General features: G+C 39.7%; 1 protein-coding gene across 3 annotated transcripts; it reads left to right on the forward strand.

Annotated features, from left to right (window-relative positions):
* The first annotated feature begins 8,334 nt into the window (after nt 1–8,334).
* LOC309959972 (E3 ubiquitin-protein ligase RNF4-like) lies at nt 8,335–16,151 on the forward strand. Of its 3 annotated transcripts, XR_014326108.1 has the most exons (3): nt 8,341–8,523; nt 14,860–15,010; nt 15,893–16,151. XR_014326108.1 is itself a non-coding variant. In XM_082836511.1 (2 exons), the coding sequence occupies exon 2, from the start codon at nt 15,123–15,125 to the stop codon at nt 15,687–15,689; it is 567 nt and encodes a 188-aa protein (XP_082692637.1). In that variant the 5' UTR covers nt 8,335–8,523; nt 14,860–15,122; the 3' UTR covers nt 15,690–16,151. The 3 variants fall into 3 exon arrangements, 2 of the variants coding, with proteins under 2 accessions (XP_082692637.1, XP_082692638.1); XM_082836511.1 differs by having other exon boundaries at nt 8,335–8,523; nt 14,860–16,151; XM_082836512.1 differs by lacking the exon at nt 8,341–8,523 and adding an exon at nt 8,653–8,897 and having other exon boundaries at nt 14,860–16,151.
* The last annotated feature ends 1,604 nt before the right edge of the window (nt 16,152–17,755 follow it).

A 17,755-nucleotide genomic window follows, 5' to 3' on the forward strand; every position in this document is an offset into this window, starting at 1 on the left:
AGATCAGAAATATATGAAAAAGAAATGAAGGAGTCAATAGCAAAGATCAATAAAACTAAAAGCTGGTTGTTTGAGAAGATAAACAAAATTGATAAACCATTAGCCAAACTCATCAAGAAAAAAAGGGAGAAGACTCAAATCAATAGAATGAGAAATGAAAAAGGAGAAGTAACAACTGACACCGCAGAAATACAAAAGATCATGAGAGATTACTAAAATCAACTCTATGCTAATAAAATGGACAACCTGGAAGAAATGGACAAATTCTTAGAAATGCACAACCTGCCAAGACTGAATCAGGAAGAAATAGAAACTATGAATAGATAAATCACAAGCACTGAAATTGAAACTGTGATTAAAAATCTTCCAACAGGGCTCCACTGGTGGCACAGTGGTTGAGAGTCCGCCTGCTGATGCAGGGTAAACAGGTTCATGCCCCGGTCCGGGAAGATCCCACATGCTCCACAATGGAAGAGGCCACAGCAGTGAGAGATCCGCATACCACAAAAAAAAAAAAAAAAAAAAAATCTTCCAACAAACAAAAGCCCAGGACCAGATGGCTTCACAGGCTAATTCTTTCGAACATTTAGAGAAGAGCTACCACCTATCCTTCTCAAACTCTTGCAAAATATAGCAGAGGGGGCTTCCCTGGTGGCGCAGTGGTTGAGAGTCCGCCTGCCGATGCAGGGGATACGGGTTCGTGCCCCGGTCTGGGAGGATCCCACATGCCGCGGAGTGGCTGGGCCCATTCCATGGCTGCTGAGCCTGCGCGTCTGGACCCTGTGCTCCGCAACAGGAGAGGCCATAACAGTGAGAGGCCCGCGTACCACAAAAAAAAAAAAATATATATATATATATATATATATAGCAGACGGAGGAACACTCCCAAACTCATTCTACGAGGCAACAATCACCCTGATACCAAAACGAGACAAGGATGTCACAAAGAAAGAAAACTATAGATCAATATCACTGATGAACATAGATGCAAAAATCCTCCACAAAATACTAGCAAACAGAATCCAACAGCACATTAAAAGGATCATACACCATGATCAATGGGGTTTACTCCAGGAATGCAAGGATTCTTCAATATACGCAAAACAATCAACGTGATACACCATATTAACAAACTGAAGGATAAAAACCATATGATAATCTCAACAGATGCAGAAAAAGCTTTTGACAAAATTCAACACCCATTTATGATAAAAACCGTCCAGAAAGTAGGCATGGAGGGAATGTTCCTCAACATAATAAAGGCCATATATGACAAACCCACAGCCAACATCGTCCTCAATGGTGAAAGACTGAAAGCATTTCCACTAAGATCAGGAGCAAGACAAAGTTGCCCACTCTCACCACTCTTATTCAACATAGTTTAAGAAGTTTTAGCCAGAGCAATCAGAGAAGAAAAGGAAATAAAAGGAATACAAAACGGAAAAGAAGTAAAGCCGTCACTGTTTGCAGATGACATGACACTATACATACAAAACCCTAAAGATGCTACCAGAAAACTACTAGAGCTAATCAATGAATTTGGTAAAGCAGCAGGATACAAAATTAATGAACAGAAATCTCTGGCATTCCTATACACTAATGATGAAAAATCTGAAAGTGAAATCAAGAAAACACTCCCATTTACCACTGCAACAAAAAGAATAAAATATCTAGGAATAAACCTACCTAAGGAGACAAAAGACCTGTATGCAGAAAATTATAAGACACTGATGAAAGAAATTAAAGATGATACAATCAGATGGAGAGATATACCATGTTCTTGGATTGGAAGAATCAACATTGTGAAAATGACTCTACTACCCAAAGCAATGTACAGATTCAATGCAATCCCTATCAAACTACCACTGGCATTTTTCACAGAACTAGAACAAAAAACTTTACAATTTGTATGGAAACACAAAAGACCCCAAATAGCCAAAGCAATCTTGACAACGAAAAACGGAGCTGGAGGAATCAGGCTCCCTGACTTCAGACTATACTACAAAGCTACAGTAATCAAGACAGTATGGTCCTGGCACAAAAACAGAAATATAGATCAATGGAACAGGATAGAAAGCCCAGAGATAAACCCTCGCACATACGGTCACCTTATCTTTGATAAAGGAGGCAGGAATGTACAGTGGAGAAAGGACAGCCTCTTCAATAAGTGGTGCTGGGAAAACTGGACAGGTACATGTAAAAGTATGAGATAAGATCACTCCCAAACACCATACACAAAAATAAGCTCAAAATGGATTAAAGGCCTAAATGTAAGGCCAGAAACTATCAAACTCTTAGAGGGAAACATAGGCAGAACACTCTATGACATAAATCACAGCAAGATCCTTTCTGACCCACCTCCTAGAGAAATGGAAATAAAAACAAAAATAAACAAATTCGACCTAATGAAACTTAAAAGCTTTTGCACAGCACAGGAAACCATAAACAAGACCAAAAGACAACCCTCAGAATGGGAGAAAATATTTGCAAACGAAGCAACTGACAAAGGATTAACCTCCAAAATTTACAAACAGCTCCTGCAGCTCAATAACAAGAAAACAAACAACCCAATCCAAAAATGGGCAGAAGACCTAAATAGACATTTCTCCACAGAAGATATACAGACTCCTAACAAACACATGAAAGAAAGTTCAACATCATTAATCATTAGAGAAATGCAAATCAAAACTACAATGAGATATCATCTCACACCAGTCAGAATAGCCATCATCAAAAAATCTAGAAACAATAAATGCTGGAGAGGGTGTGGAGAAAAGAGAACACTCTTGCACTGCTGGTGGGAATGTGAATTGATACAGCCACTATGGAGAACAGTATGGAGGTTCCTTAAAAGACTGCACATAGAACTACCATATGACCCAGCAAAACCACTACTGGGCATATACTCTGAGAAAACCAAAATTCAAAAAGAGTCATGCACCAAAATGTTCATTGCAGCTCTATTTACAATAGCCAGGAGGTGGAAACAACCTAAGTGTCCATCATCAGACGAATGGATAAAGAAGATGTGGCACATATATATAATGGAATATTACTCAGCCATAAAAAGAAATGAAATTGAGCTATTTGTAATGAGCTGGATGGACCTAGAGTCTGTCATACAGAGTGAATTAAGTCAGAAAGACAAAGACAAATACGGTATGCTAACCCATATATATGGAATTTAAGGAAAAAAAAATGCCATGAATAACCTAGGGCTAAGACAGGAATAAAGACACAGACCTACTAGAGAATGGACTTGAGGATATGGGGAGGGGGAAGGGTAAGCTGTGACAAAGTGAGAGAGTAGCATGGACATACATACACTACCAAATGTAAAATAGATAGCTAGTGGGAAGCAGCTGCATAGCACAGGGAGATCACCTTTGTGCTTTGTGACCACCTAGAGGGGTGGGATAGGGAGGGTGGGAGGGAGGGAGATGCAAGAGGGAAGAGATATGGGAACATATGTATATGTATAACTGATTCACTTTGTTATAAAGCAGAAACTAACACACCATTGTAAAGCAATTATACTCCAATAAAGATGTAAAGCAGCTATAAAAGAGGAAATCGACAGTAACACAATAACAGTGGGGGACTTTAACACCTCACTTACACCAATGGACAGATCATCCAAAATGAAAATAAATAAGGAAACAAAAGCTTTAAATGACACAACAGACCAGATAGATTTAATTGATATTTATAGGACATTCCATCCAAAAACAGCAGATTACACTTTCTTCTCAAGTGCGCACAGAACATTCTCCAGGATAGATCACATCTTGGGTCACAAATCAAGCCTCAGTAAATTTAAGAAAATTGAAATCATATCAAGCATCTTTTATGACCAGAATGCTATGAGATTAGAATCAATTTCAGGGAAAAAATGTAAAAAACACAAACACATGGAGGCTAAATAATACATTACTAAATAACCAAGAGATCAATGAAGCAATCAAACAGGAAATCAAAAAATACCTAGAGACAAATGACAATGAAAACATGACTATCCAAAACCTATGGGATGCAGCAAAAGCAGTTCTAAGAGGGAAGTTTATAGCTATACAAACCTACCTCAAGAAACAAGAAAAATCTCAAGTAAACAATCTAATCTTACACCTAAAGAACTAGAGAAAGAAGAACAAACAAAACCCAAAGTTAGCAGAAGGAAAGAAATCATAAAGATCAGAGCAGAAATAAATGAAACAGAAACAAAGAAAACAGTAGCAAAGATCAATAAAACTAAAAGGTGGTTCTTTGAGAAGATAAACAAAATTGATAAACCAGTAGCCAGACTCATCAAGAAAAAAAGGGAGAGGACTCAAATCAATAAAATTAGAAATGAAAAAGGAGAAGTTACAACAGACACCGCAGAAATACAAAGCCTCCTAAGAGACTACTACAAGTAACTCTATGCCAATAAAATGGACATCCTGGAAGAAACAGACAAATTCTTAGAAAGGTATAACCTTCCAAGACTGAACCAGGAAGAAATAGAAAATATGAACCGACCAACACAAGTAATGAAATTGAAACTGTGATTAAAATTCTTCCAACAAACAAAAGTCCAGGACCAGATGACTTCACAGGTGAATTCTATCAAACATTTAGAGAAGAGCTAACACCCATCCTTCTCAAACTCTTCCAAAAATTGCAGAGGAAGGAACACTCCCAAACTCATTCTGTTAGGCCACCATCACCCTGATACCAAAACCAGACAAAGATACCACAAAAAAAGAAAATTACAGACCAATATCACTGATGAACATAGATGCAAAAATCCTCAACAAAATACTAGCAAACAGAATCCAGCAACACATTAAAAGGATCATACACCATGATCAAGTGGGATTTATCCCAGGGATGCAAGGATTCTTCAATATATGTAAATCAATCAATGTGATACACCATATTAACAAACTGAAGAATAAAAACCATATGATCATCTCAATAGATGCAGAAAAAGCTTCTGACAAAATTCAACACCCATTTATGATATAAACTCTTAAGAAAGTGGGCATAGAGGGAACTTACCTCAACATAATAAAGGCCATATACGACAAACCCACAGCAAACTTCATTCTCAATGGTGAAAAACTGAAAGTCTTTCCTCTAAGATCAGGAACAACAGAAGGATGTCCACTCTCACCACTATTATTCAACATAGTTTTGGAAGTCCCAGCCACGGCAGTCAGAGAAGAAAAAGAAATAAAAGGGATACAAATTGGAAAAGAAGAAGTAAAACTGTCACTGTTTGCAGATGACATAATACTATACATAGAGAATCCTAAAGATGACACCAGAAAACTACTAGAGCTAATCAATGAATTTGGTAAAGCTGCAGTATACAAAATTAATGCACAAAAGTCTCTTGCATTTCTATACACTAATGATGAAAAATCTGAAAGAGAAATTAAGGAAACACTCCCATTTACCATTGCAACAAAAAGTAAAAAATACCTAGGAATAAACCTACCTAGGGAGACAAAAGACCTGTATGCAGAAAACTATAAGACACTGATGATAGAAATTAAAGATGATACCAACAGATGGAGAGATATACCATCTTCTTGGATTGGAAGAATCAATACTGTGAAAATGACTATACTACCCAAAGCAATCTATAGATTCAGTACAATCCCTATCAAATTACCAATGGCATTTTTTACAGAGCTAGAACAAAATATCTTAAAATTTCTATGGAGACACCAAAGACCCCGAATAGCCAAAGCAGTCTTGAGGGAAAAAAACGGAGCTGGAGGAATCAGACGCACTGAGTTCAGGCTATACTAGAAAGCTACAGTAATCAAAACAATATGGTACTGGCACAAAAACAGCAACATAGATCAATGGAACAAGATAGAAAGCCTGGAGATAAACCCATGCACCTATGGTCAACTAATCTATGACAAAGGAGGCAAGGATATACAATGGAGAAAAGACAGTCTCTTCAAAAAATGGTGCTGGGAAAACTGGACAGCTACATGTAAAAGAATGAAATTAGAACATTCCCTAACACCATACACAAAAATAAACTCAAAATGTATTCGAGACCTAAATGTAAGACCGGACACTATAAATCTCCCAGAGGGAAACCTAGGAAGAACACTCTTTGACATAAATCACAGCAAGATCCTTTTTGACCCACCTCCTAGAGAAATGGAAATAAAAACAAAAATAAACAAATGGGACCTAATGAAACTTCAAAGCTTTTGCACAGCCCAGGAAACCATAAACAAGACGAAAAGACAACCCTCAGAATGGGAGAAAATATTTGCAGACGAATCAACAGACAAAGGATTAATCTCCAAAATATATAAACAGCTCATGCAGCTCAGTATGAAAAGAACAAACAACCCAATCCAAAAATGGGCAGAAGACCTAAATAGACATTCCTCCAAAGAAGACATACAGACGGCCAAGAAGCACATGAAAAGTTGCTCAACGTCACTAATTATTAGAGAAATGCAAATCAAAACTACAATGAGGTATCACGTCACACCAGTTAGAATGGGCATCATCAGAAAATCTACAAACAACAAATGCTGGAGAGGGTGTGGAGAAAAGGGAACCCTCTTGCACTGTTGGTGGGAATGTAAATTGATACAGTCACTATGGAGAACTATATGGAGGTTCCTTAAAAAACTAAAAATAGAATTACCATATGACCCAGCAAACCCACTACTGGGCATATACCCAGAGAAAACGATAATTCAAAAAGACACATGCACCCCAATGTATATTGTAGCACTATTTACAAAAGCCAGGTCATGGAAGCAACCTAAATGCCCATTGACAGACGAATGGATAAAGAAGATGTGGTACATATATACAATGGAATATTACTCAGCCATAAAAAGGAATGAAACTGGGTCATTTGTAGAGACGTGGATGGATCTAGAGACTGTCATACAGAGTGAAGTAAGTCAGAAAGAGAAGAACAAATATCGTATATTAACACATATATGTGGAACCTAGAAAAATGGTACAGATGAACCGGTTTGTAGGGCAGAAGTTGAGACACAGATGTAGAGAACAAACATATGGACACCAAGGGGGGAAAGCAGTGGGGGGGTGGTGGTGGTGGTGTGATGAATTGGGCGATTGGGATTGACATGTATACACTGATGTGTATAAAAGTGATGACTAATAAGGACCTGCTGTATAAAAAAATAAATAAAATATTTTTTTTTTTTTAAAAAGAAAGGGCTTCCAGGAGAAACCTATAAGGGCATGGGGGATGAAGGATAGGGAATGGGAAGAAGCCAAATGAGGGTGTGATTTCAGAAGTCCTACACTCAACCTATGCCCGTGGGAGTTCAGAATAAAGGAATAGACATCAGAGTTTGTCCTGCCTTGAAACAAAGGAGCTGGGCTTTGGTATTCCACATCAGCCTGGCTTTGGCTATAGGCTGCCAGGAGGGTGAAGTGGGGTGAAACATAGAACTCCCAGGTACTTTCAGCTCACTCCAGTGCCTGAGGGTAATTTGCAGGACTGGGGTAATGTGCAGGTGCAGCTGATAGCAGCAAAATATGAAAAAGCTGGGGATGGGCTCATAGACCATGGGTGGGGCATCAGTTAGCTACTGTGAGCTTCCTGGTAACTTCCTCTACTGGGCCCACAACACATGTTATCCCAAACTTCCAATAAAAGTTCAAAGTTTCTAAGCAGCTGGCATTGAAGTGTGAATGCCATTGAACCCCAATTTGAGTTGAAATCCTAATTCCACAGAAGGAATGGGAAAAGTCATATTACTGTTTAAGTTTGTATCGTAACCCCATAAAAGAAATTGGAAAAGTCATTATTACTGTCTTGACTCTTTGTCACCATATCCATAAAATGGAAGAATCATCCCTACATCAGAAAGTTTACTCATTTATTTGATCAATCATTCATTCAATGAATATGGAGTGTCTACTCTGAGATTCTGTTCAAGGGTTATTCTGAGAAGAGGATGGTGATAAGAAGAGCTCTGTAAAATGTAAAGCTCTAGGCAACTGCTTTTATCTCCAGTGGTTATTTATTTTCACAGCCCACTAGAAAACATAAAATTACCTAAAACCACAGCAAGGAGATACAAGGGAAAACTTCTTGGTACTGAGCTGGTATAAGCAGGTTTTTCAAAGAGAGAGAGGAAGAAAGAGAGAGAGAGAGAGGGGGGAGAGGGGGAGAGGGGGGAGAGGGGGGAGAGGGGGGAGAGGGGGGAGAGGGGGGAGAGGGGGAGAGGGGGGAGGGGGAGGGGGAGGGGGAGGGGGAGGGGGAGGGGGAGGGGGAGGGGGAGAGGAAAGTCCCCTTTTCTAACCTGGAACAGCTCTTTCTGCCCAGAGACTTGTGACGAGCTACCACGGGCTCGGATTTTGATTGGTCAGTTGAGAAACTAAAATAGCGGGTTGAAAGGAGAGAAAACCCCAGTGATTGCTGCCATCGGGTGGGTGGGAATAAGCGCCGCGACTGCTGCTCCGTGACCTTGGTTCTGTTCTTCACTGGGCGCTGCCGCCAGCCTGGGCGCGTTCACCGTGAGTACCCGCTCCCGCGCCGCCCCCTTCCTCGATTTCTCCTTTTCTTCCCTGGCCTCTGGTTCCTTGGTGCTCTTTCCCTGCCCAGTGTAGTTAGGCGCCAGGTTCGGCTGGTTCAGGCTCGGTCCGGAGCGGACCGACAAGCAGCGGAGGGGCCGGAAAGTGGCAGGCCGCTGGAGCGCAGGCTTCCTGCTCTATTCTCACTGGATAGCTCACAGGGCGCAACCGGACAAAACACTAGGTCATTGATGAGCTGCTGGCTGCCTGGGTGGAGTCGAGGGTGGTGGGCACTGTTTTGCAGGGCTGCCCGGTGTCACCCCGAAGGTTGTCTTTCCCTGAATGCAGACCGGAGGAGGGGCAGGCTGGTCACGAAGGTAAGTGATCCGATGAGAGACAGGTGTTTGTGGGGTCTAAGATAAGAACTGACTCAGTAAGTAGGTCGGCGCCATCGGGTGGAGCATTGAGCACTGCACCCTCCTCTGGGCTCCCTCCATTTTCTTCTGGGGCTCCCCGGTTCGAGGGCTTGTGTCTAAATTTAGATATCTCACACAGTTTTGTGAAATATTTCTATGGCATCTTAAGGTATTTGTTTTTGCTAAAGCTTTATTAAGGTATTTGTATTCGTCAAAGCCTCCTCTGGGCTCTCCCCATTTCCTTCTGGGGCTCCCAGGTTCCAGGGCTTGTCTAAATTTAGATATCTCACACTGTTTTGTGTAATATTTCTATGGCATCTTAAGGTATTTGTTTTCGTTAAAGCTTTATTGAGGTATAAATCACAAACCATAAAATCTTCCTATTTATAATGTACTTCAGTGGGTTACAGTATATTCATGGAGTTCTGCAACCATTTTCTCAATATTAGAACATTTTCATCACCCCCCGAAAAAACACTGTACCGATTAGACATCACTCCCCATTTCTCCCCAACCACCCCCAGCCCTAAGGAACCACTAATCTTTCTGTCCCTATGGATTTGCCTATTCTTGATTTATCATATAAGTGGGATCATACAGTATGTGGTCTTCTGTGACTGGCTTCTGTCATTTGATATGATGTTTTCAAAGATCATCCATTATAGCAAGTACTGGCACTTCATTTCTTTTTTATTGCTGAATAATATTCCATTGTAGGACTATACCACATTTTATTTATTCATTCATCAGTTAATGAGTATTTGGGTTGTTTCCACTTTTTGGCTATTAAAAATAATACTATTACTGGGCTTCCCTGGTGGTGCAGCGGTTAAGAATCTGCCTGCCAATGCACGGGACATGGGTTCGAGCCCTGGTCCGGGAAGATCCCACATGCCATGGAGCAACTGAGGCTGTGCGCCACAACTGCTGAAGCCCGTGAGCCACAACTAGTGAAGCCTGGCACCTAGAGCCTGTGCTTCGCAACAAGAGAAGCCACTGCAATGAGAAGCCCGCACACCACAACAAAGAGTAGCTCCTGCTCACCTCAACTAGAGAAAGCCCGCATGCAGCAATGAAGACCCAACACAGCCAAAAATAATAAATAAATTAAATAAATTTTTTTAAAATAAAAAATAAAATAAAAATAATACTATTATTGACATTCATGTACAACTTTTCAGTGTGAACAGAAGTTTTCAATTCTCTTGGGTATATACCTAGGAGTGGAATTGCTGGGTCATATAGTAACTATATGTTTACCATATAGTTATGTTTACCTTTTGCGGAACTGCCAGACTGTTTTCCAGAAGTGCCACACCATTTTACCTTCCCAACAGCAGTATATGAGAGTCCCAATTTTTCTACATCCTCGCCAACACTTATTTTTTCTTCCAGTTTTATTGAGATATAATTGACATACAGCACTGTATAAGTTTAAGGTGTTACATCACGAAACAATAATCACAATAAGTTTACTGAACATCCGTCAATTCATATGGATACAAAATTAAAGAAATAGAAAAAAATTTTTCCTCGTTATGAGAACTCTTAGGATTTACTCTCTTAACAATTTTTATATATAACATCCTGCTGTTACTTATATTTATCATGTTGTACATTACATCTCTATACTTATTTATCTTATAACTGTAAATTTGTACCTTTTGACTGCCTTCATTGAATTCCCCTCCCACAAACCCCTGCCTCTGGTAACCACAAATATGGTCTCTTTTTCTATGAGTTTGTTTTTGAAGTATAGTTAACCTACAACACTATATTAGTTCCTGTCACACAATATGATATTTCTATACATTTCAAAATAGTCACCATTATTATAGTGTCACCATACAAAGATATTACATAGTTATTGACTATATTCTACACACTGTACATTTTATACCCATGGCTTATTTATTTTGCAACTGGACGTTTGTACCTCTTAATCTCCCTCATCTATTTCTTTCCTCCCCCACCACTGCCCCTCTGGCAACAACCTGTTTGTTCTCTGTTAATTATAACTCTGTTTCTGTTTTTTTTTTTTTTAATTTTTTTTAATTTATTTGATTTTTGTCTGTGTTGGGTCTTCGTTTCTGCACAACGGCTTTCCCTAGTTGTGGCGAGTGGGGGCCACTCTTCATCGCGTGCGTGGGCCTCTCACTGTCATGGCCTCTCCCATTGCGGAGCACAGGCTCCAGACGCGCAGGCTCAGCAGCTGTGGCTCACGGGCCCAGTTGCTCCGCGGCATGTGGGATCTTCCCAGACCAGGGCTCAAACCTGTGTCCCCTGCATTAGCAGGCAGATTCTCAACCACTGCGCCACCAGGGAAGCCCTGTTTCTGTTTTTTTATGTTTGTTCATTTGTTCTGATTTTTAGATTCCACATATAAGTGAAATCAGACAGTATTTGTCTTTCTCTGATTTATTTCACTTAGCACAATACCCTCTAGGTCCATCCATGTTGTCAAAAACGCAAGATTTCATTCTTTTTTATGGCTGAGTAATATTCCATTATATATATATATATATATATATATATATATATATATATATATAAAATCTGTAATATTTTATGGGAAAACCCAAATGAACTTTTTGGCCAACCCAATATATATACACATACATACCAGAACTTCTTTATCCATTCATCTATTGATGGGCATTTAGGTTGCCTCCATATCTTGGCTATTGTAAATAATGCTGTAATGAACACAGGGGTGCATATATCTTTTCTAATTAGTGTTTTTGTTTTCTTTGGATAAATACTCAGGAGTGGAAATGCTGGATCACACGATAGTTCTATTTTTAATTTTTTGAGTAATCTCCATACTGCTTTCCATAGTGGCTGTACCAGTTTACAGTCCCACCAACAGTTCACAAGTGTTCCCTTTTCTCCACATCCTTGCCAACACTTGTTATTTGCTGTCTTTTTTTTTTTTTTGAGGTACATGGGCCTCTCACTGCTGTGGCCTCTCCCATTGCAGAGCACAGGCTCTGGATGCGCAGGCTCAGTGGCCATGGCTCACGGGCCCAGCTGCTCCACGGAATGTGGGATCTTCCCGGACCAGGGCACAAACCCGTGTCCCCTGCATCGGCAGGTAGACTCTCAACCACTGCACCACCAGGGAAGCCCTATTTGCTGTCTTTTTGATAATATCCATTCTGATGGGTGTGAGGTGATATCTCATTGTGGTTTTGATTTGCATTTCACTGATGATTAGTGATGTTGAGCATCTTTTCATATGTCTGTAACCATCTGTATGTCTTCCTTGGAAAAATGCCTGTTTAGACCCTCGGCCCATTTTTTAATCAGGTTGTTTGTTTTTTTGATGTTGAGTTATATGAGTTCTTTGTATGTTGTGGATATTAACCCCTTATTGGATATATCATTTACAAATACCTTCTCCTATTCCGTAGGTGGCCTTTTCATTTTGTTAATAGTTTCCTTTGCTGTGCAAAAACTTAGATGCAGTCCCATTTGGTTATTTTTGCTTTCATTTCCCTTGCCTGAAGAGACATATCCAAAGACATATTACTAAGACTGATGTCAGAGAGCTTACTGCCTTTGTTTTCTTCTAGAAGTTTTATTGTTTCAGGTCTTACAGTTAAATCTTTAATTCATTTTTAATTTATTTTTGTGTATAGCGTGAGAAAGTAATCCAGTTGTTTTTTTGCATGTAGCTATCCAGTTTTCACAACATCATTTACTGAAGAGGCTATCTTTTCTCCATTGTATATTCTTGCCTTGTTTGTCCTAGGTTAATTGCCCATATAAGTGTGTGTTCATTTCTGGCCACTCTGTTCTGTTCCATTGATCTATGTGTCTGTTTTTGTGCCAGTACCATACTGTTTTGATGACTGTAGCTTTGTAGTATAGTTTGAAACCAGGGCATGTGATACCTTCAGCTTTGTTCTTCTTTCTCAAGATTATTTTGCCTATTCAGGGTCTATTATGTTTCCATACAAATTTTAGAATTACCAGATTCATTGGTGAGTTCTAGTAGTTTTTTGGTGGTGTCTTTCGGAATTTCTACATATAGTATAAAGTCATCTGCAAACAATGACAGTTTTACTTCTTCCTTTCCAACTTGGATTCCTTTTATTTCTTTTTCTTGTCTGATTGCAATGGTTAGGACTTCCAATACTATGTTGAATAAAAGTGGTGAGAGTAGGCATCCTTGTCTTGTTCCTGATCTCAGAGGAAATGCTTTCAGCTTTTCACCACTGAGTATAATGTTAGTTGTGGGCTTGTCATATGTGGCCTTTATTATGTTGAGGTATGTTCCTTCTATACCCACTTCACTGACAGTTTTTTGTTTTTTAAACATCTTTATTGGAGTATAATTGCATTACAATGGTGTGTTAGTTTCTGCTTTATAACAAAGTGAATCAGCTATACATATACATATATACTCATATCTCCTCCCTCTTGTGTCTCCCTCCCACCCTCCCTATCCCACCCCTCTAGGTGGTCACAAAGCACCGAGCTGATCTCCCTATGCTATGTGGCTGCTTCCCACTGGCTATCTATTTTACATTTGGTAGTATATATTAGTCCATGCCACTCTCTCACTGAAAGATTTTAATCATAAGTAAATGTTGAATTTTGTCAAAACCTTATTTTTTTGCATCTATTGAGATGATCATATGATTTTTATTATTCAATTTGTTAATGTGATGTATCACATTGATTGATTTGTGGATATCAAACCATCCTTGCATCTCTGGGATAAATCTCACTTGATAATGATGTATGATCCTTTTAAGGTTTGTTGAATTTGATTTGCTAATATTTTGTTGAGGATTTTTGCATCTATGTTCATCAGGGATGTTGGCCTATAATTTTCTTTTTTCTGATATTTGTTTGGTTTTGGCATCAGAGTGACGCTGGTCTTGTAAAATGAGTTCAGAAGCATTCCTTCCTCTGCATTTTTCTTGGAATAGTTTGAGAAGGATAGGAGGATAGGTGTTAACTCTTCTCTTAATGGTAGAATTCACCTGTGAAACCATCTGGTCATGGGCTTGTTTTTGGTTGGGAGTTTTTTGGTTACTGATTCAATTTCATTATTGGTAAAGTGGTCTGTTTCTTCCTGGTTCAGTCTTGGGAGATTGTACATTTCTAGGATTTTTTCCATTTCTTCTAGGTTGTCCACTTTATTGGCATATAATTGTTCCCAGTAATCTCTTATGATACTTGGTATTTCTGTGGTGTCAGTTGTAACTTCTCCTTTTTCATTTCTGTTCTCATTTATTTGGGGCCTCTCTCTTTTTTTCTTGATGAGTCTGGCTAGAGTTTGATCAATTTTGTTTATCTTTTCAAAGAACCAGCTCTTAGTTTTATTGATTTTTTTCTATTTTTTAAGTCCCTATTTCATTTATTTCCACTCTGATCTTTATGATTTCTTTCCTTTCACTAATTTTGAGTTTTGTTCTTCTTTTTCTAGTTTCTATAGGTGTAAGGTTAGGTTGTTTATTTGAGATTTTTCTTGTTTCCTGAGTTAGGCTTGTATCGCTATAAACTTCCCTCTTAGAACTGCTTCTACTGCGTCCCACAGATTTTTGGATCATGTTTTTGTTTTCATTTGTCTCCAGGTATATTTTTAATTTCTTCTTTGATTCCTTCAGTGATCCAGTGGTTGTTTAGTAGCATACTGTTTAGCCTCCATGTGTTTGTGTGGTCTTTTTTTTTCCTTGTAGTTGATTTCTAGTCTCCTAGCATTGTGACTGGAAAAGATGCTTGATATGAATTTCAGTTTTCTTAAATTTACTGAGACTTGTTTTGTGGCCTTGTTTTGTGACCTATTCTGGAGAATGCAGAGTTATCAAAAACTTTTGAGTACACATTTTTCTCTATCTATATACTTTATACTGCTGTCAATCTTATTTTAAGTACTACTAATGCTTAATCTTTGTCTCATTTTTTTCAGTTAAAAATTCAGATTGAGCTTTCTCATAAGTGGCTCCCAGAAGATTCACCCCACCCCACTGTGGGAACACAGCAGTTGTGGATATGGAGACAGGAATGGAACCAGAATCAGAGTTCAAATATACCAGAAAATGTGGACCATAAATTCTTATGTAAGTCAGAGACTGACTGGCCAAGAGCTGTGGGACATTGAGGACTTTAGCATTCACTGTAAACTTTGGCACAGGTCACTTATTTCTCTGAATACTGGATCCAAAAAGCACAATGAACACAAGAATGTGCTATGGTACTAGGGTGAATTCTAGACAAGCACGAGAATTCGGTACATCTGGGGAAGGAGGCACAACTCCTGAGGTGATCTTGGAAGTGGAACTGATAGAACTTGGGGAAAGTGATGAAATAATTGACCTCACTTGTGACTCACTAGAACCTGCAGTGATTGACCTAACTCACCATGACTCTGTTGTGATTACTGAAGAAAGGAGGAGGCCAAGGGGAAATACAAGGTCACTCCAAGGCCAAACTGGCAGCTGTGTGGTGAGCAGTGATAAGGAGGGGTTGATGAGGGACAGAGATGTATCTGTGACCAACAGTGCCTACCATAATGCCCTGGAAGAAACTTTAAGTTGCACACTACCTGGTTATATCTGGTGTCGAATTTGTAGGGATGGGTACTTAGAGATTGAACTGAGTAAACGACATATCTACTCTACACAATGTGGCCACATCTTCTGTAGTCAGTGCCTCTGCACTTCCCTTAAATATACTAGAAATTGCCCAGTTTGTTTGAAAAAAATCAGCTGCCATCTGTACCACCGCATCTATATATGATGTGTGCTGTGTTGCTCAGGACAGACAGACAAGCTAGCTAGATTCTTCCATGTCCTTGTGCAGAAGTGGTGGGTTGTTGGCATTCAGTGCACTGAGTTAAAAACGCCTGATTTTAAAAATTGTTCTCTGGAGTATATAAATTTTTTTTTCATTTCCCACACACAATGAGACTACCTTTTGATTTGTTTTGTTTCATGCTGCAGGACTGGACTTGGTTGTCATAGTGTGCCAGAGACTGGTGGTTGTCCTCAAAGCAAATTTTCCTTTCTTTCTCATAACAATCAATTTTTAATTGGCCACATGTGAGCATTTTGGGTCATGTAAATAAGGGCAACATCCTAGAGATGATGGAACAAGATGGAAGGAACCTGAGAGACCAACAAGTTTGCAAACCAGAGCGACCTACAAGTTTGGGCTTTTACTTGAGAGATGAATAAACTTCATTCTTGTTTATGCAACTATTATACTGAGTCTTGCTTAGAGTAATGGGAACTTTATTTTAATTAATGGAGCAGGCAGGGTGATATCTTCCTGGTTTTTCTGAATATCCTGACTCCACTGGAATAAAAGGAAGTCAGTCCTTTCTGACCATCTCTCCAACCAGCAAGGTGGAGGTAGGTATACAATCAGGTACCATGTCCTGCTGGGACTCCTGGTGGCCTTTGAAACCAGCCTGAGGAGTCACCTAGACACACTGGAATCTAGAGCTGTGGTTCTGTGCTCTCTGACCTGCCACACCAGAGAGAGGCTCCCTTCATCCTAGGCTTACAGGTGTGCCTGCCTTCCACCATACTGGTCAGCTAATCAACAAGTTGGTCTGCTTCTCTTTGAACAAATACATCACTGCATCACCATCCTAGCTGCTCCTGCAGCCTGACTGGGTCACAGGCTTGAGAAGACCTCATCACTGCTTCCCACAGACCCCCAACACACACACACACACACACTTTTTTCTTTTGAAGAAAATCACAAAGGACTCACAATTCCATCTGTACTTTAGAATTAGAGAGGACATGATTTCTACTGTGCTCTCTCCTTTTCCCTCATGATGAAATGTGCAGTAAAGCTTGTTCCTTACTTTCAATGGTTGTAGCAGTGTTGCTTTCCTCCATGGAGGCTCAGTTGTGCCAATGGAGCAATGCCCATCCCAGCATAATGTCTGTTCTACACACTGCATTCTCTGCAATAGCTCATACTCCAAACTTCAGTTGCTTGTCTTAGCACAGGATATGCAAGATAAATGGGTATACTTCCTTCCGTGGGTTTCCTTGTATTTTCTAAAATGAAATGAGGGGATTTCCCTGGTAGCGCAGTGGTTAAGAATCCGCCTGCCAATGCAGGGGACATGGGTTTGAGCCCTGGTCTGGGAAGATCCCACATGCTGTGGAGCAACTAAGCCCGTGTGCCACAACTACTGAGCCTGTGCTCTAGAGCCCACGTGCCACAACTACTGAAGCCCATGTGCCTAGAGCCCATGCTCCACAACAAGAGAAGCCACCGCAATGAGAAGCCCGTGCACCGCAATGAAGAGTAGCCCCCGCTCGCCGCAACTAGAGAAAGCCCACATGCAGCAACTAAGGCTCAATGCAGCCAAAAATAAATAAATAAATTTATTAAAATAAAATAAAACGAGGAAGAAAAACAACATGAAAATTTTTTTAAAAGAAAAAAGTTCTAAATATTAGATGTAGAACTTCCTGCATTTCAATAGGACATCTTGTGTGTTCCACTTTGGAGACTGTTAATTGCTCTGTCACATAGCATAGTGTATCACAAACTTGGCTAATGATCGAAACACCTGAGAGGTGCCTATTAAATATACAGATTCTGCTTTTGCATATATTGCCCATGTGATCTGGAAAAAGAGCATACTCTCTCCAGCTTGCCAGCAGCCCTTGACCCTCCCTATTGTGTTCTACCCAGTCCACTACATTTTTACCTTATCTACCAAACTCATGTAGACATTTGAGTTTTTGACCTCTGCTTTAGGGAAAAAATAGAGGGGATTCTGACTTTTCTGAAAAATTGAGATAAATTTTACAGACAGAAAAATTCACTGATCTTAA

Source organism: Leucopleurus acutus (assembly GCF_964270905.1).
Source record: "Leucopleurus acutus genome assembly, chromosome: 1".
In the NCBI taxonomy this organism is placed as follows: domain Eukaryota; kingdom Metazoa; phylum Chordata; class Mammalia; order Artiodactyla; family Delphinidae; genus Leucopleurus; species Leucopleurus acutus.